This window comes from Nestor notabilis, unplaced genomic scaffold (assembly GCF_000696875.1).
Source record: "Nestor notabilis isolate BGI_N333 unplaced genomic scaffold, ASM69687v1 scaffold26863, whole genome shotgun sequence".
Taxonomy (NCBI): Eukaryota; Metazoa; Chordata; class Aves; order Psittaciformes; family Psittacidae; genus Nestor; species Nestor notabilis.
Window position 1 is genome coordinate 5,492 of NW_009921909.1, and position 27,349 is coordinate 32,840.

A 27,349-nucleotide genomic window follows, 5' to 3' on the forward strand; every position below is an offset into this window, starting at 1 on the left:
TAAGGGGCTTTATTCAGATGAATGTTTGTGGAGGTGATGATGAGAAGAATCTAATGTGCTTACTATGAGGAGAGACAAAATAAAAGGTAGAAGAGGAGATGGTTGCAGCATCCCAGGCTCAGGACTCAAAGAGTGCAGTGAGGCCCTCTCCATCCTCATTTTCTAGCACATCCACCTCCAGTGATGGCTTGACCTTTTTGAAGAGAGATGGGAGGTTCCGGATATGAACCTCCTTGCGGAACTGCTCCCCAAGGGGCTTCTGCAGAGGACAGAGAGGCAGGCATCAGTCATCACTCCCTTCGTTCCCCAACTCAACTCAGTGGCAGTCTGCTTGCAGATCAGAGGCAGACCCTGGATTCTGAGCAGTCCCTAGGCCCAGACCCCATGCATGCATCTTGGGGCATCTCGGGCCTGGTCCTTCCCAAGTGTCGGGGCACTGAGCTAACAACCAGCGCACCAGCTCCCCAGCTGGTAATGCAGTGCCAGCAGGCTCGAACCCTACCACCCTCAAAAAGAGCCCAGCACCCACCTAGCAGCTTCATTCAAACATTTTAACACCCTGTTTTCCCAGGCACCCTCTTCAAGGTACCCCCTGCCTCTCAGTGAGAAGTCACTGCTGGAGGGGCTGCTCAGCCTGTGCTGCCATCCCTGCTGTACCTCTAAGTTAAAGAGAGACACAACAAACACTGAGAATATGCTACAACAGCCTCCTAGCTGGGATGGGGGGCAGCTGGGGAGAGGCAGGTAGGCAGGCTGGCCACCCCATCACTCTACGGCATACGGGTGTGAAATGATACAGGTTCATTATCCTCCAGGATATCACCTACCCCAATGCAACCTGTGATGAGGCGCTTGAAATGATCCTTCCGGCGCTTGTCTGCCACCTTCTGCAGTGTTGGGTTGAGAAGCTTTGAATCAAACTGCTCCAAAGAGTCCCTCTGGATGTCTGGGATCTGCTCCATCACTGCCTTCAGCTCAGTGTAGCGAGGGCGCTGCAGGGAGAAGTATGGTGAACACAGTCCTGTTTAGCGTTCTAGGGAAACAGCCCTGCCCTCCTTGGCGGGGCAGTAACTCCTCTGCCCCTACCCAAGCAGGTATGGGATTAACTTTCCACCGCTCCCCAGCCAACCTGGCATCTGGATCAAGAGCAGCATTTCTCACCAAGGCCTCGTAGATCTGGAAAGCCAGGTGGACAAGAGCTGCCATGCAGCCATTGTGCTGCCCGTGTGTCTGTAAGCCCTTCAGCACGCTTGCAAAGAACCAGGACACAGCATCGGGCAGCAGGTTTCCTTGAAGGACCTGGGGAAAAGGCACTGTCAGCATGGAAGCAGGATACTGACACGACTGCCTTCTGCAGCAGCTTGGTCTGCCTGAGGGAGGCGCCCAGGGGTGAAGCAGCCAGGCTTCTCACCACATCCAAGAGCTTCCCCTCCCAACCCTGCCAGAACTAACCCCTTCTTCCTCCTAGAGGTACCTGTTTGAGCAGCGGCCAGCAAAGCTGTGTTGTAGTTCTTTGGCAGGACAAGGTGTCTTTCCAGGAGAGAGATGTGTAGGCAGTGATCAGCAGTGCTGTGCAAACATCCTGAAAAGGAGTCAGAGAGGGAAACCAGTCAGAGGAACTGTTTCTCACCTCCAGGGTTCAAATTTGAAGGGAGCCAAGAAGCAATCCAGAGACTCTGCAGGAGCTCTTCAGGGCTATCTTCTGAGAATCCGGCATACTGCTGCTCCAGCTGAAGGTGCTCAAAGACACACACTGCCATAAGGAACCAAGGTCAAGCCCTGGAGCACTCATCAGCTGCTACTCCCAAGTCACTGCAAAACCTTCTGAGGCATCCACAGCAGAGGAAGAGGACAGGTATTGGGATGAAGGCACCTGCACAGTGGGTTGTGTTAATACTGCAGCTCCTGTGCCAGCTCTGGCAGACTTTTACAGAAAAACAGAGTTGCTGGGTGAAGTTCTTCCTTGTAAAGGCTGGAGCAACAGATGGAGGCAGAGCCTTGGGGGCTGAATGCCCAGGGCCTCGCCTGTAGAAGGGCTGAAACACTGCAGCTGCATATTACACTGGATCCCAATTACTATTTGCTTTGTGGCTTCTGCAACCATTAACAAGGCCCTTAAAGAAACTATATATGTTCCGAAGAGAAGATTCTCACACTGGGGAATGCTCCAGCAGCCCAGCAATCCGTAGCAGCGCCTGGCTGCACCACAGGCAAGTGTGACACAGAGCAGAGAGAAACAATGATCTGAGCCTGTGCTCTTACCTCTTGTGTCATCAGACACTTGCCGAGCTCGGTGAGCTCTGCGCTGGCAGGGGGAGTCACCTCCGTGGCCATGGCCTCATCATCTGCAGAGCAGAGCAAAGGCAACACTGTGAGTGTGGCCTCCCCAGGACTGAGGAAGACACAGGGGAGCACTGTGAGAACTAAGCTGGGACCAGTACGCTGGCACAGCTCCCCAGAACATCTCTCTCTAAGCAGAAAGCACCCATCCTTTGTGGGGCAGGAAGGGCACTCAACTAGCTACCTCCAGCTCTTGGGAAGACTGCTCATATCCCCCTTTTTTTGGTACCTTAAGAATTAGCTGCCCCAACATGCTACCTGTGAACTCCACAGCACCTTTGTTCCTAGGCTAGACTGGGTTTTTCTGTGGCCCCAGGCACAGTGGGCAGGACAGAGCTTAAGGTTTCTTACCAAACCTATACCCCCCACCCAGAACTTCCAGCAAAAAGCCAGCCTCACCCTCAAGAAATGCTTGAAGAAATGGGAAAAGTGCTCGTATAACCAAGGGTGGGACAGGCAAAGGCAGTCATTTACTCACCATCTCCATCTACAGCAGCAGTAGTGTTATGCTCAACACCTTTCTTAGAAACACAGCAAACAGCTGCAGGTCAGAGGAGCAGAAAACACAAGATGTTACTTCAGAACATGCAAAGATTATCCTAACAGTGTGATGGGCTCACAGCTGCTCCAGGCTCCCCCAGCTCTTACACAGCACCTGAAGAATCTGAAAGCCCAGTATAAAAGGCAGATACTGCACTGCCTGTAAGGCTGAAAGACCCCACCCACTGCATCCTCCCACAGTGGAACCTGCTGCACAGTGACTGCTCCAACCTGCTGAGAACCAGAAACATGCAAAACCATTTGAAGCCTATAACCTGAGAACCCACCATCTTAAGGCAACAAGGCCAATCAAGAAAGGAGATAGAAGGTTGAGGATCTGTAATCTCTCTGCAGGGTCAATTTTCCCAGCCTCTGCTCAAAGCCACACTGAAAAAAAAATATGATCTTGGAGAAAAGGAACACAGAGAAGGGAGACTGCTTTGGCAGGGGGTAATTTTCCCTTCTGTCTGGCAATGGCCAGCAACAAAAATGCTCTACACTCAGGCTGTCCACAAACTGATGCCCATATTGGGCTCCAGGGCATGGAAGGGCAGAACCCAGATTCCAAAGGAGGACTGGACTCTACAGGGACAGTGCCAAAACAATGGAGCCCTAAATGCTGAGAAAACAGAAGGAAGAAACTCTTTTCTCAAGGTTGTTAACTGATTTCTTACTAGGTTTTAGCTAAGATTTTGGCAGGGTTAACTGTCTCACACCCTTCTAAGGATTATGTTAAACAGAACTGGCAACTATAGTTAAGTTTTACTGCACACAGGAAATTCCTGTTGTCCTCTCCAGGGCAAACTTCCCAAATATCCCAGGGGGACCTAGGTTGATTTCACTTACTGATGAGATCCATGACTTCTCGGGTCAGCAGCCTCACCAGCTGTTCCTCAAGCATCTCCTGAGACTCGGGGTTGTCATCTGCAGCATCATCCTCACTGAGGAGAACAGGTTTTAATGTGAAGGGAGCCAATGCCTTAAAGTATCCCCTCTGCCCAAGCATAAGGAACAAGTCACCATCAGGGTCGACAATGTTTTCCAGCCCTTGCTGGAAAGGGGCACATAAAAGGCTAAATCTCCATCCCACTCCCTTTTTCCCCCACACACCAAGGGGTGGAAGCTTACCAGAGCATGCTTCGCTGGTTGATCACCTGCCATTTCTGAGACAACCTCTGTCCAAGACAAAAGAAAAGATTCAACACCTTCCTAAGGAGCCACATGGGACACAATGCAGAGGCCCAAGTGACAGCTGCTGATAGAAGGGCTATCATTAAAGCTGACAGAGCTTTAAACACAGCTCTCATACCAAGACCTATTTTGAATGGAACAGGAACTGCTACCAACTGTGCTGAAGATGCTGTGGCTGTGCTGGCTGCAGGAATGTGAGTGAACTGCCAGGAAAATGAGAGGACACAGGCAACAAAAACCCCACAAAAATTCTCAGGACTGAAGGCTGAGGAACCAATATCCATAGGTTTGAAACCACAGGAAGGGGTGCTGCACAACAGCCAGGGTTCAACACACCGAAAAAGCCCCCCCGCCAAACAGCATCAAAATCATTAAGCATAAGGCTCTGCCCTTGTCTCTGCTGGCTTTGGAGAAACAGATGTTCTTGCACATTGCTGCCAGCTGCTACAAGGAGTGTGGGCTGCCAAAGAACAGACAAAGAACAAGGCGTTTTCTTACCATGTGCAGATAGGTAAAGAGTGGTCCCAGCATGGGGCAGACAAGGGTTTCGTAGTATTCTGAAGGGCAGGAGAGTACCAAGGGCTTCACAAACACACCTGAACAGGCCAGTTAAGGAAGAGATCCAGCACATACGGCCAGCTGTCAGGGAGACTGCAGCACACTGCCCAAACCAGCCCATTCCCCTGGAGGCCAAGTGACAGGCACCTCAAACCCCATCTCCTCACAGCCCTGAATTAAAAGGTGCCATCTCTGCACAGTGAGAGCATAAAGTAATTCAGCCCCTTCCCCAACAGTTCAGCTGAGGGTGCTTAGCGCCCATATCCTAGATGTGAGACTGAATGTCCACCCCTGGCAGGTGGGTTGGGAATCCCAGATGGTCTTCCACACAAGCACAAAATCTTGTCAGACACCCTACTGCCAAGCTCCTACACTGTCCAAGCCACCTTAATCCCCAGAAGGCACTACCCACCTCTCATGGTGCCTCCAGGACGACACAAACCCTTTGCATTTGTTCTCTCTGACCCCATGCACTGCTGTTTCTACTCGTGCCCTCCTAGGCTCACACCTCTCCCACTCCAGGAGTACATCCCTGTTTGTTCAGCCCCTCAATCACCCTTCTTTGGCTTGGCCATACTAAAAACCATGCAGGTTTTTAATTTATGTGTTCAAAGCCTCCCTAGCTGGCCTGAGACAGTGATGGAAGGATACGGAGCATGGGCCGGAGTCTGTAGTCAGGAATGTTGTTGAGGTTGATGAAAGCTGAGCTGAGGAGCTGGGTGGCAAGACCCTCAACAGTGTAGAAATCCTGCTGCATGGAGGGGCCTGCATTTCCCAAGATGTGGAAACTTCCAAGAAAAAAAACAAGTTAGTTGCAAGTCTGCTAGATATCAGGTACCATGCCTCTGGCCTGCAAAGGCTACAAGTGCTATCATCTTGAGATCAGATAGTTGCCATGTTCTTAAACAAACTTTAGCAGGAATTTTAGCAGGGTGTCCTTTTTTTTTTTTTTCCTGGGATACATGCAGAGGGACAATGAATTAAGCATTTAAGCACTAAAAATGCACTTTCAACTGCTGATGTATTCTAACACATGATTTAAAAAAAAAGTAGCAAAGAGACAAACTAGGGCAGGATATTGGGTAGGTGGTTCAATCTCACTACCTAACTGCAGAAAAGCTAAAAACAGATCCACATTCGAAGTACTTTTTCCAGCAACTGCGTTCCGTGAGTATGTGGTAGGTTACAACCACCAAGTATAGTTTACCACTGCAGCTCCTACTTGGATGTTATAGGACACAGCTCCCATGAGAAGTCTAACTCCAGAAGAAGTTGGCACCCAGCAATAGCCTACTACTGCTCCAGCTGTGCAATGTCTGACTCTGTGTGAGATATGTGGTGCTCTTACCAGTTGTCGTAGAGGGTACAAAAGAAGCCCTGCATCCTTTCTAAGACTGTTTTGTAAACAGGAGAGTCATAAAGCTCCAGCAGAGGCTGAGGGAGACCTGTGGGAGAGAATAAGCTTTAGCTACATTAATGAGAGAACATGGTACACCTTCAGAACATGATGGGCAGGCCCCAGCCAGCTTGACAGCAGTGAGGGAAGCACTTGGCAAGATCAGCGTGCACCCAAATGGGAAGAGGTGCAGCAACCCTGGGGCAGAACCTCCCTCAGAGGTCAGCCAAGTTCAGGTTGGTTCTACCGAGAGCAGAAGTGTTCCCACTAAGATTGTCACAGTCCTCTCATTTCTCCAAAACAAAACTTACTGGAGCTATCAGAACCCAGTCAGAAGCAAAGCCAACGGTTGTGCAGCTTCTCTAACAGCCCATCTCATTCATCTCTGTTGGGACATGCCAAACTATGATATTAAAAAGTTCAGAGCAGATATCAAGGCCCTGCTGCTTTAAATGCAGTGGTTCACAGAGTTTATAAAAAGGGAAAGGAAACATCTCCTCACTTTACAGACAGGAAATGGAGGTAAGAAAGACAAAGCAACATCCCTGAAATATTTCACTGTCTGAATCAGAAATTAAACCACAATTTCTAAAGTCATGGTCCACATTTTATCTACAAGGCCGCCCACTTCTACTTGGCTGGGAAGGCTTCTGTGTTCATAAGCTCTGTTTTGTCTTAAGATGGTCCAAAAGCCTCTACCTAATACATGATCTGGAAACAAATGTCAGGGCCATACTGCAGGACTTGGCTCTTGCCCTCCAGGAAAGGTCTTTGCATCAGCACTCAGGGATCCTGCTGAGTACTAATTCTGCTCAAAGGCAGACTTTCTGAAATGCCATGTTGCAGAAACCACCACATTTCATGCACCTTCATTTCATTCAGAAGAAACCAATCTGAGACCAATAACTTTTTTAACTTCTTCATTTCAGCAGGTTCAAATCATAGCCGAGCTGTGAATACTACAAGGCTCTCCAGCCCCTCTTCGCTTCCACTGCTATTGATGGACGACTACCTCAAATACCTCTGAGAATCTGACCAGACATGCCTCCCAAAGAGAAGCCCCTTACCTAGGATGGCATTCTTCTCCACCTCCAGCATGTCCAAGGCCTTTGCAAAAGTTTCCCCCAGCCTAGCCACCATCTCTGGCATGTAGAGATTGTTGTGAGTCCTGAAACAGAAGAGCACTTGGTTTATATACATGCGAGTCTAACCCTTTTGCCCTTGACAGTGGGATCCTCTCCTTCAGCTTGTGAACAGCTCTTCTGAGGCAGATGATGAGGAAGGTGAGACCAAGCACGTGTGCATGGGATCCCCCTTCCCCACCTGCAAAAATATTGGGGAAGCTGACCCGACAGAGACATGGAGTGATTCCACCTCATGTCCTGAATCTCCTGGCTGCCCCTTCCACTTGTTTCAGTTCACCCCACCCCTTGCAAGCACTAGCAGTAAAAACTCCCAGCAATTCTCCAGTTGATGCTGGCAACAGCTTGGTAGCTTGGCCAAAGGGATCAGAGAATGTATTTCAAAAACTGACAAGACGCGGATTCTGTAATCTCAAAAGACCTTCTGCACCTAAGGCCCCTGCAGAGGGAGGGGCTGTTTCAGCTCCAAAACACACACACTGCCCCCCAAGGATGGGTCACAGCCCCCAGAATGGCAGGTGGCACTGGAGGGACTCTAGGGAGAACATCAGTCCGATCAGATGTTACTCGTGGCAGACACAGGTGCCCCCTGGACAACACATCCAGCTGGGAACAATTCCGCATCATCAGGAGGTGGCCATGGTCAGCTCTCCGCGAGGGACACCAATTCAGCCACGGGTGGCTGGCTCTTGCCATCCAGGCCAAAATGGGTCCCCTCTAAGCCAGGGTACTGACACTCAGCGCTGGACTCGTCGGGGGGTGTCTCTCTCACCTACCTCTCTCCTTTGAGACCTCAGACCTCCACTCTGGGTGTCGCCAGCTGCACACAGCACAAATCCTGCAGCCTCCTCCAAAACTGCAATGCCATTGTACCTGCTGCTAGAGGTGATCAAGGGCAACTCAGTATCTCCCCCTAGAGCAGCATTTCCCAAAGCAGGGGGGTACATGGGAATGGCTGGGGGAAGGGAGCGTGGACAGACCTCAGTATGTTCTCCAGAGTCTCAGCTTTCACTCCTGTCTTAATCATTTTTAATTTTGTTTTTATTTAATTTTGTTTTGGCAGGTCTATGTTCACAATCCTGGCACCCCCGATGCAGTGATGTCTGCCTCAGTTACCTCCAAAACGTCAACTATCCCAGTTCTCTCTGCAAGTTTTTAATACTTCCCTGCTCACTGCATGTGAGGAAGGCAAGTATGTAAGTTTTGTAAGAAAGAGCTACACAAATGACTTCTTAACGACTCATACTCTCATTCTGGGCTGGATCTAACACCATGCAACAGGCCTCAAAGGGGGCACAAGCTGGTTTTACCTTCCCAAGAGGAGCCAGGAAGCAGCCCAGCCTCCATAATAGTTTGGATAATATTGTTCCACTGACTCCGAAAACGGCATTTCTGCTTGAGGCTATCCTGAAACCTGGCTATTAAAATCATCTCCTCTCCTATGTCTCCTGCCTGCCCCGTGCCAGTGTTGGCTTTGCCTCATGCTGGGCAGAAGGGCAGCGGGGCAAACCCAAGGACTGAAATGAACCTTGAAATCCCACTGCTCTAATCTCAGCAGGATGGGCCAGTCATATCCTGAAGCTGTGTTCATGGTTCTTAGTTGTTTCAGAGTCCTTGAAGCATTTTCTCAGGTTGGACAGGTGGAAGGGCTGATGTTCACTCAATTCAAGGCCAGTCTCCCTTAATTCATACATGAGCAAGGTCCCCAGTGGTAACTGAGAGAAAGTGGCTCATTAGCTGCTCCCCATGGGAGTTCAAAAAGCATCCAAAAGCCCTCATATACGATGAAGATGTAGCCCCTAGGCATAGGCATGTTCCAGCTGAGACTCTTGGCAGTGAGTGGCACTCCTGGGCATCCCACACACAGGAGAACATGGAAAAACAAAATTTTAGAGACATTTATGCTTTAGAAAAGACAAGCAAAGGATATGGCCTTGGGGGATTTTCAGTGATAGTCACAGCTCTGCTGGAAAAAACATCTGATGCCTAGCGAGGTGGGCTTGAAGGCCAGAAGATGAGTCCTTTAGAACAGTCCATGCTTGAAAAATCTTTATCCAAAGCTGGAGATGTCTACAGTGAAAACGCCTACAGCATTCATGTCTCTCCAACAATTCTTTCACCAGCATTAATGCCTTGGTAATGTCGGCATCACACCAAGAGGAGTTCCAAAAAAGCCTTTGTCCATGCAAAGCATTTGCTGAGCCTGACCAGTCCATTTGTAACAACACAAGCAAATCCCAGCACAATAAAGGTACCGAGCCAATCAGTTCATGCAGCTACTGACTCCAGAAATGTGCCTTTATCTAAAGGTGGCTGGAGATCATGACTTGGGTTTAAATTCATGACTGGGCAATTTAAGCCAGAAGGTAGAAAGCACCTAGGTGAAAACAGGTACCACAGAGGACAAGAGAATCATCGCTCAAAAAGCTGCAAGCAGTCGTTAACAAAGCAGCCTAAAAGTACTTTGGTAAATACAGCTACCAAAGACAGAGACAAATATGGGTAGGCACAAAAAGATGCCACTTAAAACTACCATACTTTTCCTTGTTACCTGGACTCCCTCTCATTCCTCCTAATCTTTCATCTCATCCATGACCTACCCTTCCAGCTATTTACCCTCGAAGAGACCCCAATGGCTTAAGAATGCCTTTTTTTGCATACTGGTGCCCACCTGGGTGCTCAGTTGAGCTCTCAGCAGGAGCCATGCTGTTGCCATCTGCAGATCTGCTCACACAGTAATCTGTGAGGTTTTCCACATCTGCTTCCTGCATAAGCACACGAGCAACACTGGGCCTTGCTTATGCCCACAGAAAGCTGCCTAATGGCTCAGAGCTAAAGGAAGCACCCATCCCTAAGTAGTAATGCACTATGTTCCTGAAGGCATCCTCAACACAGGCTTTCCTGTCAACCAGAGTTCCTCATATCCCTGTATTTCCTACCTGCTGACACAGTTTCCACATTCTCTTGTGTAATCTGTATTAAAGAGAGCCGGTGGAAGCAGCACATGGAAAAGGCACTCAAAGCCAGCAAAAAACACACCAGAAGCTCCAAGCTCTAACTCACCACAAGCTCTAACTTCTCTAAAAAGACATAAGCATCATCGACATTTGCAATGAACTGAGCTTGCAGTTGTCACACACAGAGGCCTCCACATCCAGCAGCAGCCAAGAAAGGTGTGAGGTGGCAGATCTACTGCTCTTAATACATCATTCATTGGTTCTTGTTGGAGCATTCGACCTTAAGAAAAGTCTGGACACCTGTGAGTGAAGTACAGGCTGCTCCATGTATGTTACTACAAAGTGCTTAGAGATTTTGCTCTGCAGGGAAGATGCTTGAACAACATAGACGCATTATTCAAAAACCAGCCAGGGAGCCTCTTCCTTTTGGTACATGGGAAAGCACTGGCAAGAGAACAGAGCTCATGTGTCTTCCTGGAGGTGGTAAACAATACGGCACAGATTTTCTGCTTCTTTCCAGGTAGCGACAGAGTTTGACAGTAGTTTCCTAAGCTGCCTGTAACACAGATCCAAGTGTTTTTAATAACGCCCACGCTCCACCAAGAAGAGCAATCGCACAAGCAAAAACTCTGTCTGCTGCAGCCTCTTCAGACCCTGGGCACTGGTTTTGTTGGTCTCTCACAATATGGAGCGTGTTCCAGGCTCTGGAGGAAATGGCATGAGGCTATTTTGACTCAAACAACTCCACCTGTTGATAGGATCTTCAGCCTTCCAGGATAAAACCACTTCAAGCACAACTCCACAGCTCTCACAAGATGGTTCAACCCTCACTGGCCAAAGTACCACCTGCTGTGCTACACAGAGCTTTGCTAGGGTGGGCCAAAGCAGCATGTGCTTGTCCTACCTGTCCAGCATTTTGCTTCTCAACTGGAAGCAGGACAATCCTGAGCTAAGTGACTACCGAACATACATGACTAGATAGAGCCTGAGAATGGGGCCCCTTTCCTCACAGACCCGGGAGCTGAAAAATCAAAGTGGATCTGCAAATGCTCTTTCCCAACAGGCTCCTGCCAAGGACAGAGCCTCAAGATTTCAAGCATGTAACATGTAGCATTACCTCACAAAACTGCCCCATAAGCCTGGCAAAATCCCAGGGTCAGCAGTTACCCTGAGACACACTCCTCCTTTGTAATTCTGGGAACTGGATTATTCAGAATTATTATCTGGAGCTGGATTATTCAGGATTCTCTTTTTCTGCTTTCTCCTGCCCCCTTCTCTGGCTGCCCCAGATGTACACAACAGCAATGTGCAGAGAGGCACTGCAAGATAGCAACAGCCTGAGAGTATGCATCCACTGATTTCAATAGCAGACAGTGCTTCAGGAGGCTGGTGTTCATGTTCAGCAAAACCAGCTTAATTTAACACTGAAGACAGAACAACGCAAACAGGATGCGATGAGAGCTGGGACTGCCCTGGTGGTGACTGGAGAGGTGGCCTTGCAGGGGCTGAGGGCAGAGCAGAGATGTTAGTCGAGAAACGATTAACTGGGTGGCAGATTTATAGCAGTGGAGGTGGGGGAGGCAACCCCAGCCCAAGCTCCCATTGGCTTTGATGGACTCTTGTAGGCCAGGCCAACGAACATTCAGAAGGCTCCAGTTTCCCCAGTGCCATTCCCCACTGTGAACAGTCAGGAACAGTACTTGGGCACCTGCACCAGCCTGTGTTCCTGCTGGCTTCCCTGGGTGAACATGCTCTGAGCATTCCATGTATTATCACAGTTCAGCTTTCACAGGTTCTTAAGTCAACATAAACAATTTCAAGTCAACTTGACCCACCTTATAAGAGCAAGTAAATTGTCAAGCAGCTTCAGGACCTGTTCAGTGCAGGGATTACGGTAGATTGGACTTCCACTGGGCATGTATCCCACCAAGAATCCTCCAGCTTTTGCCTCTTCGGGAGCAGCAGGCCAACGAGCTCGTTTCACAACTCCTAGAATGGTGTACACGCAAAAGCTTATCTGCAGGAAGAGATGCGAAGAAATCGATTTTTAGCCACAGAACAACCTGAATAAACAGGTTTTCAGAGGAACCCATCATCAACCCATCTCAAAGGGATGCTCTACAATAAGCCTAATCTGGCAACAAGAACAAACTCCACTGGGTTTGTTGCTAAGAAAATAGCAGGAAACGATTGTGCTATGTTCCATCATCTTCAGTGACCCTTGGCCAGGGCAGGATGGCCTAGGAACTCGCTATTAGAGAAAGCATCAATGCATATGGTCTTGTAAGCATGCAACCAACCAGGTAGGTTACCCTCTAAAAGGAAAAGTCTACACCATCAGCTTCTGATCTGCTTCATGTGCTGGGATGAACGTAGAAATCTGTGATGACACAGTGGTCAAACTGCAATAGCCCCAAATCACAAGCACAGCTCTGTGGGCTGCACTTCAGTGTCTTCTGCAGACCTAAAGACAGCAACTCCATTGCAGTTTGTCCAAGAAGCAGACACATTTCGCTAACAATTCAAGCAACACAAAACACCGCAGATGAATTTTAATTATATTTCATGCTGCAGATTCAGCATGACACTTTCCATACTGCCTGGCTTGAAACTCTGAAGAGAAATTCACTACACTGTATTTCCAAAAACAATACAAAACCAAACTCTGCTACAGAAAGAGTGGGGAACAGTGTGCTTTGCTCTGCTAAATAATCTGGGTTTGCATGGCCTATAGTCTCACTGCTGCAGCTTAAAGCGGCAAAAGCCAGTCTGTTATTCTGCAATTGGTTGAAAAACTTACTGATATGCACCCAAAAGACGATCAGAAAAGACCTTGTGTGTATCCACAACAGAAATGGGGGATGGAAGGAGGCAAGTCCCATCTCGCTAAGGAATACACCTCTCCTGGTAATGATACTCAAGTTCAGGCCACTGGGATCTTCCAAGACTGGATCAGCAATTTTGTTGTCAGCACCCACATAGGAGATAAAGGCTTCAGGATCTGAGAGGACTCTGGCAGCAACAAAAGGCAGCAATGGGGATCATTGGGGCAGGGAATTTGAGCAGAACTTTATACTGGCAATAAACATCTCAACAAACAGAGTAGGCTAGAGCCTAGCTGGTGCTCCACACTACGTGGGAACATAATAAAAAGCACCAGAAACGTGCACTCTCCAGATATCTGCAGTTCCCTTGGGCCATGGGGACCAAAAACCTTTCAATCTCTTATGAAGATAGTCCTGCTTGAAAAACTCTTGTCCATGCCAAGCTGCCCAGGGCTGCAGCACACCCCAGCTTTTGTAATGAGAGCTCAGCTTCCTAGCTTCTCCTGGGCATGAGCAAGAGTATCTTTACTCATTTTCATAAGTTTCTTGTTTTATGCAAATGCTTTGAGCATGCTGGCAAGAAGTGTTCCTCTATCACCTTGAACAAGTCTTACCCGGCAATTTTCAACAAAGAACATTTAGACTCATTGGGCAGTTCCTAAACTGCAGGAGACTTGTTACCATGACTGCTCAGACCAGACGAGGTCACAAGGCACCCCAACACCCTCATCTGGCTTGTGCATTACCTCTACAATGCCTCCAGTTCAAAGCTCAGAAAAAGGACCCATACCTCTGCATCTCTGGGGAGAGCCATAAGCCAGCAACAGGAGCCATGAGCTCCTCCAGGAAAGCTTTCTGCCGCTCATAGTCCTTGAACTGGTTACTAATGAGGACGAGGGCCTCCATAAGAGCACACTTCTCCATCTGTGTCAGAAGGAGCTCATTGGAGAGCAGCTGCTTCACGTGGTTGTACAACATCTCAAAGTTTGGCTAAAAAACACATCCAAGTGGAAGAGTGTCATGCATTTGGTGTGGAGGTGGGGTCACTGGGGGAGGCAGGTGGGGTGTACTGTACTATGCAGTACAGCTGGAGAAGCATGTCTACCTTACCCTCCTCTACATTGCTATCTCCCAAGACTCAAGTTTCTCCAAATATTCAGTCTAAAAGAGCCTCTTTTCTTCCCTATCACCCTATCATTATATCCTGCATCCAGTTTACTTTAGTCTCCAGAATGACCAAAATAAGCAGAGGAAATCTCCTTCTTCTAGGCAGTCATATTCCCTACAGCAGCATCACACCTCTGAAGAGCTCTGGTGCTTTTGTTTGCTCATAGAAAGCATCTTGCTCCTTTGGCTCTCAAGTGCGAGACTCACGACTCTTCTATCTCTTTGCTCAAAACTAGGTTAGTAACAACTCGTGGTTATCGCTCTCTCTATGGGAATGGTTGCGCTTCTTCCCTACCCACTCTAGACACAACCATGTCTGCCTGTAACTTTCTATAAACACTAGCAATTGTGCCCTTCAACAAAGTCATCCAAAGATATTCTATGGCAGCTCTGGGCCCTTGGCTCTTCCAGAAAGGATGTTTGGCTGGCCACGGGAACTAGCCACCTGTAGTTCAAGGACCAGTGGAGTGGGACAAAGACAAACCCACTAGTTCTTGGCAGCTACTGCAGAATGCAGACTGGAATTACGTTAACTACCATCCTCAAAAAATGTCTTTGTTTAAGCTAACAATGTCCCATGGTGCTCCCACGGTCCTAGAGCCATTCCACACAAACACTGCTAAAGAAAGGAGTTCACAGCTGCATGCTGTGGGCAGGCTGTTTAGTTCAGCAAGACCAAATGAAACACTGGCTCATGAATTTTAAACGTTTGTTTTTTCTAGTCTCCTCAAAATAATCTGGAAAATAAATACTCTCCTCTTGCTCCAATGTTCTGTTAAGTGACAGAAGTCTGGAGATCAGTTACTGCTGGCGTCTTCAGCTAAGGAATGAACATAGCCCACCACAAGTGACAAAAGGGAAGTTCTGCAAACATTCCAATAAAACAAATCTAGTGCTGCTTGCATCCTCCTCCTAATCCTTTTTGCATTTAACTGATCACCTTACAGATCAACTCTTCAGGCAGAAATTTTTTCAGAGGTGGGGTGGGGAAGAAGGGAGGTGCAGGGAATAAAACACTTTGCCATTTGCACAGCAGTAATGTTGCTTGGAAGGAAAATAGAGGCTATAGCCAAAGAAGCTGAAGATCCCACAAAATCCAGCTGAAACTGAGGCAAGACTCTTCATGATACAGTTGCATTTACATACCAGGACAAGCTGAGGGTAATCCCGACACATCTTTATGATTGAGGAGCATGCATGCCTTCTCACATTCTTCACTGCTCGAGTTCTAGGAGCCTGGACAGACATAACAAACTTCAATGCAACAAAACAAAAGTTCAGAAAAATGCAGGGATTTTCAAGAGACAAATGCATTACATACAGTTTTAAGCACTGTTGAGTACAGATCAAAAAAGCACTTCCACACCTCCCATCCCAAACAATCACCCAACAAATTTCCCCTGGAGCTGTAGCCACCTCAAGAAGCCCATGTTCAAACGAGCTGTACTCCAGGAGCAAGAATGTCATGGATCTCACTATTTTAAGACCCCCAAGCACTCCTTAGGTAGCTGGCAGCTTTACAGCCATCCTTCACAGCCACATATACCAAATACTGAAGAATACCCACAGCTAATGAAGGGATTTCACTTTCAAGAAGGCCAGCATAGACCAGGCCAGACTAAGTACGCTGGCCTTACACCATACTTGTGGCCTTCTAAGTTTGTGAGCACAAGCTTATTAGGCTGTGTCAACCAAGAAGAGATCAGTTATATCTAGACTTCCCAGCCCTTTCCAGGAGCTACACTTGAGAAGCCTATTACAGCAAAGTCTTCAGACCCAGCATGTTCTCAAATAGGATATAATTTGATCCAACTGTTACAGCTCATTAGCAGATAATAATTCAGACATACCTTACTTTCTTCTATAACTTCAAAGGTAACTGAAGCAAACAGCTGTGAGAAAAGGGAGAGAAGATCCAAAAACTCATATCATTTGTTAATATCTAGCATGCACGTGTTTTGAGCTCAAAGAGAGATCATAAGACTTCAGTGCAATTTCATTACAGTCAATGAAGAACTCTCAACTAAGTTGAAAGATGAATCATCAGCACAGTGAGGCCTTGAAATAAAAAAATGGTGTTTACTGGCCAGAGTGTGCACTTAATGCTAAGATTTAAGGGTAGGAACTGCAAAATTTGTGTTATTTGACATTGTTTCTTCTTGAACAAGACTCAATCTCAGTTTTTCACATCTTTAACATGAAGCATAGTCCTTCCCCAACAGTAACACCAAGAGGATTAACTCCTGCAGTTTAGTACAAGGGCCTTGCACCACAAAAAGCCTACCTGATTCTAGCAGGGTCTGCAAGTACTTACCTTGGAAAGTACTTGTGGTAGGTACTCTGGTTGGTAAGTGACAAATGGGAAGAGAGCAGAGACATTGGTAAGCACACAGGACAGAATGAGAGGATCCTTTGTTTCAAAATTAAGGACAAGCTGCAGCAGATCTATGCCATCATTCACTGGAATTTCCTAAAAAGTCAGCAAAGAGGAAAGAAAAAATGAGACAACACTCAGTACTTCAGCCTGTAGCACACATCGCCTAACTCCTGGACCTAGGTCACAGAGCTGCTGCTAGCGCATCAGGCCTCTCGGCTAAACACAACTGTTCTCAAAGCAGAAAGAAAAGCAGGATAAACCTCTGTTTAACAGTGTGCTATGTGCAATTCCTGAGGGAAAAAGAAGGATGGAAACATTGCCATTGTTGGTAGGACAGTCTTGAGATGTCAGACTCAAGTCCCCATACTACTGCTTGCACCTCCGGGAAAGGCAAGTTTCCTCTTTCTCAGTTTGGCTCCCAATTCTCCTCTTAACGCTGTGCAACAAACTCCATGCTTAACCAACTATATCAACCCATGCAAGTAATTTACTGTGGTTATAACAATGAACTGAAGTCCATGAGCAGCCCAATTTAACAAAAAAAGAAATCAAGTCAGGCTACATAAGACTGAGGAAAAAAAAAAAAGCTTTCTGTTTTGCCTGCTGTTGAACACAAAAAGTAGAAAGAAATTGCTTCTGGCCTCCCACTCCCTGAGCAGGAGTTTCTCTCACTTAAAGTTAAAAAAAATGAAACAATCTAATCAGAGGATAATTAAAAAGAATAAACATGGGAAAATTCCACTTATGCAATCCTCCCCTAGCAAGGCACATGTCAAAGCATGCTGCCTGAGTGCTCTTCTATCACTTCTCATGGCATAGTGTCCAAAATGAAGATATGCCCGAATAAGCCAGTATGAGTTTAGTCCCATCTAAAGAAGGGTCAGTACTCCTCATAAGAGTCTTCAACATATAATCTAGGGTTTTGCATGGAGGAAACTAGTTACTACAAACTTTTCAAGGACACCATAGCTGAAAAAACCCACTCCTGCCAACTGAGAACAAGCCAGGAGAGCACGAAACAGCATCTGATATACATACGTCTTTATCCAGGGTTCGAAACATCTGGCTGATGACACTCTCCGAGAAGAAGGTCATGGCATCCCACTGCACAAAGGATGGAGAGAAGATGGAGCAGAGACCTTCGCCTGTTTTAGCTGAAAGGAAGAGAACACCAGAGCTCTCACCATGCTCCTCCCCACATGCACAACAGCAGGCTGATAAGCTCCTGCGCAGCAACATCGTAGCGCTCAAGTATTTTGGACACATATCAATCCCTGCAGATGCCTGGCAGGGATGCACGGGAGCAATTAAGGTGCTCCCATGTGATTTGCCTCATTCAAGCTAAGGCTCCTGAGATGTAAGTCTGACATTTGAGATACTACAGGGAGCAACACCAACAAATCATAGAACAGAAAAGAAAAGGAGAGAGACCACATGCCCAGATTCAGCACTGCAGGCAAGACTGCCCTCAGCGTGACGCTGCAGGCACCAAATGGCCTTCCTTCACAGGGGGAAAGCAGCGTGACTGACAAAGGGATTTGACAGAAAGGCAGAACTCCCCTGCACAAAAAAAAATAATGTTACGGAGATAATAAGGCTCAAATAATCGTAAAACTATATCAGAGTGACAGCTGCATCTGATTTGCAGAGGGATTTGGGGGAAGGAAAGGAGGAACCAGGGGCATTACATTAGCTGTTCCACAGGTAGGCTGTAAAGGGTTAAATGTGGGGAGGAATGAGCTTGATTTGATTTTGTTTTTAACTTTCAAAGATCTTAAAGCCTGAAAACTTTGTGTTAAGTCTTGGTCCACCCTTTAAAAAAAAGGCAAAAAAGCTGCTTCTTGGCTTGAATTAAAAATCAAACCCCGTATCAGTCTTGTTTTTTCAGGTAACTTACAGTTCATGGGTCCAGTATCAACAGGAGTTGTGAGTTGGTACTTCAGCCATTCACCAGCCATCTGAAAGCCAGTTCGAGGGTCCAGGCGACATGCCATCCTCATCACCTCTCCTTGCTGGGCTCGGAAAGCTGTGGTGGAAAACAAGACACCATGAAACAAGCTGATGCTGCAAATGCTCCCTTCCCCAAAGCAGACCTGGGAACATTATGGACTGCTGCTCTGGCAACAGCTGTGCAGTAAGCTCAGATATACAGCCAGTAAACTAGGTATAACAGAATGGGAAACGTAAGTGATTTAAATGGACTAAAAATAGTGATGGATTAACATAAAAAGAAGTGCAATTAAAACGCAATATGAATTATGGAAGTCTATGTTTAAGCCAGATTTACTACAATTAAGCCTCTTTTTCACTAAAAAAAAAAAAATAAAATCAAAAAGTAAAATCTTCAAACATTTTTGCTGCACCTTGAGACAGAAAAGCAGCATTAGACAACTACCACTTCAGATAAGCACATTTTTCTACCTTATTCAACTTAACCCAGTTCAGTTTCTAGGCTGACAAACTAATGCAAACTCAAAAACCCCAAAGTAGTCTTGTTTTCGACTTCAAAGATACTGAAAGCTTCTGTGTGATATAGAAAAGATACTGAAAGATTATGCATGTTTCCACATCAGAATCTGAGCCCTATGATTCTATGATACTGAAAACAAACTACAGAATAGGAATTTCATTTGTTCCCAAAATATTCCAGTACATGACCACATGAAAGAATAAGCTTGCTGACTACAGATGCAACTTAAATCTTTAAAACAGAAAGGCACAGACAAGAGCATCTGCACTGGAGCACGGCAACTTACAGTTGAAGAAGGCATTGAAGTCCTCATCACTGTCAAAATCAAAGCGGGAATATTCACAACTGGGGCTGTCTGTTTTAGAGGGAAAGCCCACCTGGAGACAGAGCAGACAAGGTCAGGAAGGAAAGATCACCCATCACAGCTAACCCCAGTTTCGGAGTGAAGACTGAAGGCAAGCAGCAAACAGCAGAATGCTGAGATAGAGCTGTCTGCTCAGCAGCCAGGAGATCACGACTTTAGCAAGACACAATAAAAAAGTAGTTTCTCTCCCAACGATCCACAGGCCACATTCACCTAGGCACCTTCTCACAACTATCTGGCCACAGTTCCCACATACCTTCACCAGGTTGGTCATAGATGCTCGGAGGTATTTGGGAATCATAGCCAGCAACAAGGGGTCGTGAGACAAAACTTCATGCCGAAAGAGGGCTCCCCATGTGATCTGGGTAGAAGAGCGCAGAAACTGGGGGAGAAAAGAGAAGGATGTCAGTGCTGGAATCTCCACTGCTAGCATTAAGTGTTGCTATCAGAAGGTAACAGCAAATTACAGTGACTATTCAGCTGGGCCTAAGGCACCTTTCAGGCATAAATTTCCAGAATGCCAAGTCTTTAAGTAAATACTAGGTCTGACTGCAAATTCCACACTTTGTACTCAGCATCTGAGTCAGTCTGTGTCCCTGTTTTCCTAACAGAGTGGTAATGCAGAAGAAACCACTCTGTCTTCCAGGTCTTCGGCTGAAATGGAGAGCAGTATTTGGCAGTTCAAGTGCTGCTGTCTATTACAGGTTAGTTCAATTAACACATTCTTACATAAATACACACAAGAGTTCCAGGCCTTTACATACCTGGCTGGGATGGGTTGTGAAGGCTAAAAAAGAGTCAAGGTATTTTCCAAAGTTGGGTGGTGTTTCAACATCAGAATCTGAGCCCTATGAAGAATATACAAACAATTTCAGACAAAATACTAACCCTATGTCATGCTGGACTTAAAAGTGCTATGTTTCTGGGTAAAGCAGAAGCACTACAAGGCCGCAGACTGTAAAGGGGCAGAGACAAAATACTGAACAACTGTGATTTTTTACTGATACCAGTATAGAGGAGTAGCAAGTTTTGCTGAGCAGCCTGGGGCTCCTGGAAACAGCACCACTCTTCAAGAATAAAGGGTGACTTCTCAGACAGTGGAGTTCTGCTAAAACCAAATTCACATCCGCTGCTGCTGCCATGAGTGACAAATTTACTCCTATTGGGTCAAGCCCACCCAGCAGTACCGAAGTGGAGTAATTCACAACTGCAGAATTTCACATATACACCCAGATGATTTTGCTGTAATTCCACCAAATGTTTCCTGTATTTAATGTATGGACACCACCAGTAACTTTGTGAGATGTTTGTCAAGAAAGCAAGCTTTGCCCAGAGCCATAAATTCAAGGTTTTGCTGCTCCTCATTAATCACAGTATGACCTAGGGCCCTTAGGATCCCTGTTCTGGAGCTGTACAGCTCAGTGCTGCCTCTCCTGAGTGAATAGGAATGAGAGAACTCAAATCTCCACCTCATTACTTCATTAACAGACTAACAGCTTCCACTGCCTAACAGCCAGTAAAGTCACTGCAAGTAATAACACACCTTTTGTTTGCTATCCATTCTTTTTAGGGGTAAGTTCTCAAAGGTTTTGGCTTTTTTTTTTTTCCCCTTTCCCTCCTTGTGAGAATTTACCTTGCTCTATCACTTGCACAGGCTTCCTCAGTCTCCCTACGAGCAGCACCTCTCACAAGCCTAACTTCTTTACTGCAAAGCACTGGACTGAACGGAGGGAGCAGGAACTCAGCAGCCAGCATGGCATACAAAGTATCAATGTGCATCTTCATCTCAAGATTGACACAAAGCATCAGAAATGTGGAGAGCAGGAAAAAACCTGTTTCTTCCTTCAGCTTCAGAGAACCTTGGTGGGACAACACCATGTATCCTTTTGAGTTATTTTAACCCGGAAATTAAAAAGGTTTCCAGTAAAAGAGTAATTTCCTAAAGCAGTTTTTCTGTAGCAGTACAGAGCAAAAAACCTGACCAACTTTCAAAGAAGTTCTGGCAGTTTACACAGGTTATAGAAAATTAGTCATGACAGCAGAAGCTTGGAATCAGACAGGGTCCCTCCATTCTACATTCCTATGACTTGGCAGGATAGTTATCCCACTTGCAAGTAGAGCGTTTCTGTATTTTCCAAATGTGTCTCTGTACCAAAGGTACAGAGAGAACTTTGGTCCTACCTTAGATCAGAGATGCCTCACCCCCTGCCCTAAAAACTAGCCTTGCCACGGTTGTTGCTGGTATTGGTAGAAACTTACTAATAACGCACACAGCTGGCTGCCCAATGCACACAAAACTTGGCAAAGTCTCTTCAAGAAAACATAGTGCTTCTCCACCAGGCCTTCTCCATCAGCTGTCCTGGGAATGAAGGGAGAGGAAAAACAGGATCACAGTTACTTGTGCTGTAGGCAACAGGCACACGGCTATCTATCTTATAGATAAAAAAAGGACTAGAGCAATTTGATTTTTATGCAGTGGGATTTTCTTTGCCATTATCATTATTTGCTATTACTGCTTTATTGGCATCTAAAACCTCTAGAACTTCCTCTCTGATCAGTTTCAGGCTGAAAAAGAAAGCTGGGGGAGCTGTGATATTTACACGACTTTGTCCTTCAATTATGGGATTTGAAAAAACCTGCAGTTTTTCAGGTTTTGCAAGAGAAATGGTGGTTTTGTTCTCTCCTAACCCAGTCCCCGCTTCCTGCAGTTAAGCAGTAATTCTGTTTTGCAAATCCCGTCTACAAAACCATTTGTATGCAGTTTTGTGTGACATTACAGCAGCAGGATGGTACTCACTGGGCAGCAGAGAGAATGTAGTGCATGGCAACATCTCCAAACAAGACCATCAGAGGCTTCCGATCCTCCAGCTTGCCCTATGTATAAAATACGCCAAATGCCTCAATTAGAACACAACTATTTATTCCCATCTACATAACTACTTATTTTTATCTGCAAGTCAAATTAGGACATCCCCAGATGTCCTTCTATCTGGGGAGAGGCTTACAGTCCACGAGTAATTTTAGTTAAAACTTGCCAAAAACTCTAAGGTATTGCTGATGTCAAGAAATTTCCTCAAGCAATTCCACCACAAGAACTTTAAACTGAAAAACTGATCCTGAGACATTTAATCTCTTCTTCGTGGCAGACCAGTTAAAGGCAGCTGATAAACACTCAGCCCTGACACTAAGCTGCTTGTGAACATGTGGGTCAAATCACCTGTCTACATCCTGCTGTCATTTCTCTGATCTGCCAGATGACACAGTATTTCCCACTTCACAGTTGTAGAAAGTGAGGGGAAAAAGTCAGTGGGGATCTCCAGCACTGGAGGGAAAGGCAAGCACAGGTTGGATGGGTTTCCAAAAGTTGCTGTATGTATTGTGCTGGCATGCCATTTACACTGAATAGCATTAGCACAAGCAGCCAAATTTTAATTTTGTTTCTTAAATAAAGGGGCGAAGATATCGTTGCTCTATCTGAAGAATTATATAGGAGAACAGGAGGAAAACAAAGCAAAGCCAGAGATGTAGAGGAGGAAGAACTCACTTTCCTAACACTCTGCTGCTCCTATTTGGAGCTCAGGCTCGTTTAGGAGGAGACACAACATCTCCAAGAGCTTGCAGTTGTCTGCTGTGATGTGGCTCAGGGCCACCCAGTCAATGTAGCCAGCCAAGGTGTTGAGTGCTGCTATCCCCACGCGGCAGTTCGCCTGGGCCTGTGAAAAGAGAGGAGGCAAGAGGTCAGAGCCAGAGAGAAACACAAATTCCTGTCTAAAGCAGTTTGCTCCCTGGAAAAACAGTACCAGGAACCACCCTGAGAGAGTGAGAAGCTTAGACCCTTCTGCTGCCACACCTCACTTTCCTCTTCACAAGTATTTTGTATTAGGGGTGAACAAATCAAACTGCAGGTAATAGACTCCAAAGCCTGGGAAAAGCCTAGTTCTAAGCAATCTTGGTCTTAAGAATGACGAATGCACTAACTCATGCATAGCTCCACTCACCTTTGGCTCCTGAGTCAGATCAGTTTTCTGAAAAAGAAAACAGGAGATGGTTAAGTGAGCAGCTATTAGCACATGCACACTTCCACCCAGCCACTGCTGGACAGGCTTATTCTTGAGAACGCGGCGAGAAGCAGCTTCAGAGAACAGCTCCCCAGTGAAGGAGGCTGCAACAGTCTCCTGCTTAGGACATTGCTGTAACCATCATAACCACCTCCACAGCCCCCTGGCAGGCAAGACAACAGGACTTTGAATTGCAAGTTAAGCCACAATTTCCTTCTTATCCAGAAGATGACACTCCAGTCAGCAGGCACCAGGGAGACACAGGGGACAAGAAGGAAAGGCATTTTGGTGCTTCTTGGAAGCTTCCAGGGAAGAAACATTTGACTTTTTAGAGCACCTTACATTCAAAAGCCAGACTCTGAAAGATGATGGTGGCTCTTACGCACTGAGATTGATGTCTGAAAAGGGCAAGCAATTTGTCCACAGTCAGACAGGCAGCTGGAGAGAGAGCTGGGGCAAGAGCTTACAGCCTGACTCCCAATTCCAAATACTGAACAGCAGCAATACACTGCTTGCACCAACTAATTGACTATGCAAATGAGTCCCTCAGACACTCAGGTTTGATTTAATGCAGACACCACGAGCATGTCTTTTCGCTGCAAAGTTCTGGTTTGGAACTCTGTCCATCAATGTATTCAGTGCAGTGATTTAAGTTAATCTGGCCATATCTCAAACATTTAACAACTGAGCCACCATACCAGAACTGCATACTTCTAAGCACTGCAGATCATTATGGTCTTGGGGAATTGTCCAGCATCTCCCCCATTCTCAGTGTGCAAACAGGCAACTGAGCACCCAACCCTCAGAATTTACCCTGTGCAAACATCCCAAAGATCATCTAACCTGTGGAGTGGTGAGGACTTCTTGTTCCTGGGGTGCTCCAACCTTGCCAATCAGAAAGATTCCACCGTTAGCAGAAGCAGCCACAATTTCAGAGCCTCAAGCGCTGCAATTCAAACCTTACCTGGAAACGCATTTCAACCAGACTACAAAATGCACCAGGGTTTCCCTCCCACCACCAGGAACTGCACAGAGAACTGTGTGCTCAACAGGTGGGTTTGTTCAGCCTGTCAATGCACCAGGAAAGTCATGCAGGAGGGGGTTTTTCATTGACTCCCAGTTTCACATTTACTGTAACTGAATTTTAATTCACAGGGAAAAAAAAAAAAAAGAACAAGAGATACATCTAAGCAACTTATTTCTAGATTGGTTTCTCAAGTGTGCTTTGCCCTCAAATCCACTTCCTTCTCCCAGGAACAGACCAGGACAGAGACTTGCCTTTGCCATCCACCTTGACCAACCTGCTCATCTCTGACTCTAGGCAAGAATTCAGGAAAGAAGTCTCTTTACACAAAATGGAAGAGCATTCCTCACGACAACTTAACAAAAAAGGGCTTCCTGACCTGAGCTGTCAGAGAAAAAAACCATAGAGGCCCAGATGCAATGCAGAGACATCAAACACTTGCATTTTTGTGCATCACCACAAAGACACCACTGCAGCATAAGAGAGCAGATGCAAGCCCAGGATCGCACCTCTTTATCACTGTGCATTACAGAAACTATCCCAAATCTACCTGTTTCTGCCACAACCACACCTTTTGTTTGCTAAGCCATACAACCCTAGTGTCAGCGGAGCATTCCAACAGCACGGATGAGGCACAATCCACGCAAGCTATTTTCACTAGCAAATCCAAACTATGAACACTAACCCTGTCAACCTCATGTGTTCAGTCTCTCGGCTTCCCAGGCCACAGCAGATCCCTGCTCACAGTGAAAGCAATGGATTTCAGAAAGTCTCCACACTTGCCTCCCCAACAACTTGTGAGCTGCATCCCAATTCCTAAACACCTCCAGCACTGGCTAAACTAAAGAAAAGGAGACTCTTACCATGCGTCTGTACTTGTTGACGTTCTGCTGCAGGGTAGTTAGGAGGAAGCTGAAGATCTTCTCCATGTTCTGAGTGAGGGTTTGCTGGATATCTCGTCGCCGCTGGGTAGGCAGAGTTTGAAAAGTCACTACATCCTCTGCTAAACGTAGGAGGATGAACATCACCAATTCCGTCTGAGTTTCCTGATGTCCCAAAAGGAAATACACACCATCAGCACAGTTCAAAGATTAAAATCTCTGGAAACTAGGCCAAAGATGTTTGCAGAAAGTGACCATACATGAAGATACAAGTCACACCTTGGAAAAATAAGACAGGAGAATTGTCCTCTCTTTGCTTAAATCATCTCCTAGAACAACTGAATCTTACAGGGATTTTTGATTCCATCATCAGCCTGTCTCACCTGACCACAAGTGAATTAGGCTTTCCTCAGGATGACAGAATACCAAAACCCATGCTATGACCAAGCAGAAGAGAACAGACAGATGTGTCCCATACCCCTTGCTTGGAGAGGGTATCCAGCTCCTTCAGCATGTCAGGCCAGTGCTGAGGCCATTCGCGCTTTATCATCTCCACCACAATGCGAGACAGAACATCCTTAATGTGACTTTCCTCCTCCAGAATACTCTGAGTTCCCTGAGACAGAGGGACAGAGTTATCAGAACAACAAACATTAAACGTTTGTAATACTGACCTGCAAAGCACAGTGGTTGCAAATATTCTAAACCACAGAAAATAAAACCAACGAAACACAACCATGAGCAACTCTCCATCCCAGCGACCTTGGGTGACACTCCTACACTCCCAAACACCCACAGCTAGTGAACTCCGAGACCAAAAGGATTTTCCTTGAAAGGTCACATGATCACGAGAGTAATCATGGTAAAGAAAACACTACTAAGATAATGACTTTGGTATTCTTGCAAAGGATAAGAACACCCATCTAAACTGAACTGCCTCCTAAAAAAACTAAAAGCACTGTATATACATTATACAAGCCTCATAACTTCCTGCCATGTGAAGTGACATGGTTATTGACCTAAATAAAAGACAGAGAAAATCCCTGGAACAACTAGGGATGCACAGCAAGAAAGTAATGAAATGCACAACTGAACTCAGGTCCCATGTGCTAAGTAACTGGAATCCTCTTTCCTTTCACTCCCACTTTCTACCTCCAGGTGACAGAATCATGTGTCAGATAACAGTCTGGGTTAGAAGGCACTTACACTGGATATGAGGCCCATGACATTGTTCTTTAGATAAACTTTTTCTAGGCGAGGCATATTGTTCCAGCGGAACCTGTTTGAAAGAGTTTAGAAACAACATGACACTAAGTCAAAATATTTATAAAGATCTCTGACTTGCTTTGCAACCACTGCTTCTTTACCTAGAGAAACACTACAGCTCACAGGCTCTGCCAGTGCCCAATCCCTTAATGAAAAGGCTGAGTTAAAACTGCTGCTGGCAAATGGGCGTGCACCACTGAGATCAACACACATGGGGTGCAGCAGCAAACGCACAAAGCATCAGGTCTGTAGAGGCGGCAGAGAGGAGTCTCAGAACTGAACTAATACAAAGCCTCTTTGTTAGCATAACGCTGAAGACAGAGAACACTGCAAAGACCTACTGATAACCCTGGGTGCTTGTTTACACCTTGCAATGTCAATGCGTCTTAGTGCTTGGCGAATTAACCTTCCCAACCTGCCTGAAAGCCATTTTTATCTCTCCTTTACAGAGCAGGGAAGAAACAGAACTGGATAGCAACTGTTCTCTGCTGCAGAACAGACATGCAAGTACCTCCCTGAAGCAGGAGGTGTGGGGCTGGGAGAAGAGCCCGCACCAGCGGCTGTGTGGCAGCAGGCCATCTCCCTCCCCGGCACAGGCGGCGGAACGAGCTGCCTTACTTGACCACATGCTCCAGGATCTGAAGGCCGAAGTGCCGGACGATGGCCGTCTGCGTCTTCTCTGCCAGCTTCAGCCCGCAGGGCACGCAGATGGGGCACTTCTCCTTGAACTCCTCGCAGAACTAGGGAAGCACCGGGAACACGCGGTTAAAACACAGGAGCGGGCATGGGGCGG

General features: G+C 46.4%; 1 protein-coding gene across 1 annotated transcript; it reads right to left on the reverse strand.

Moving 5' to 3' along the window:
• On the reverse strand, positions 1-27,296 carry XPO5 (exportin 5; the record flags this gene model as incomplete). The annotated part of the gene is given in 31 exon segments (XM_010011364.1): positions 1-259; positions 828-992; positions 1,162-1,299; positions 1,475-1,582; positions 2,263-2,345; positions 2,819-2,881; positions 3,727-3,821; positions 4,009-4,055; positions 4,570-4,667; positions 5,281-5,417; positions 5,978-6,074; positions 7,093-7,193; positions 11,960-12,141; positions 13,022-13,136; positions 13,740-13,939; positions 15,263-15,370; positions 15,967-16,008; positions 16,431-16,586; positions 17,532-17,647; positions 18,391-18,519; positions 19,250-19,340; positions 19,584-19,709; positions 20,092-20,175; positions 21,587-21,686; positions 22,125-22,201; positions 22,840-23,040; positions 23,326-23,352; positions 25,273-25,455; positions 25,769-25,906; positions 26,497-26,569; positions 27,175-27,296. Coding segments are annotated over 31 exon segments (3,543 nt in total), but the record flags the coding sequence as incomplete, so codon positions are not given.
• Between the last annotated feature and the right edge of the window lie 53 nt (positions 27,297-27,349).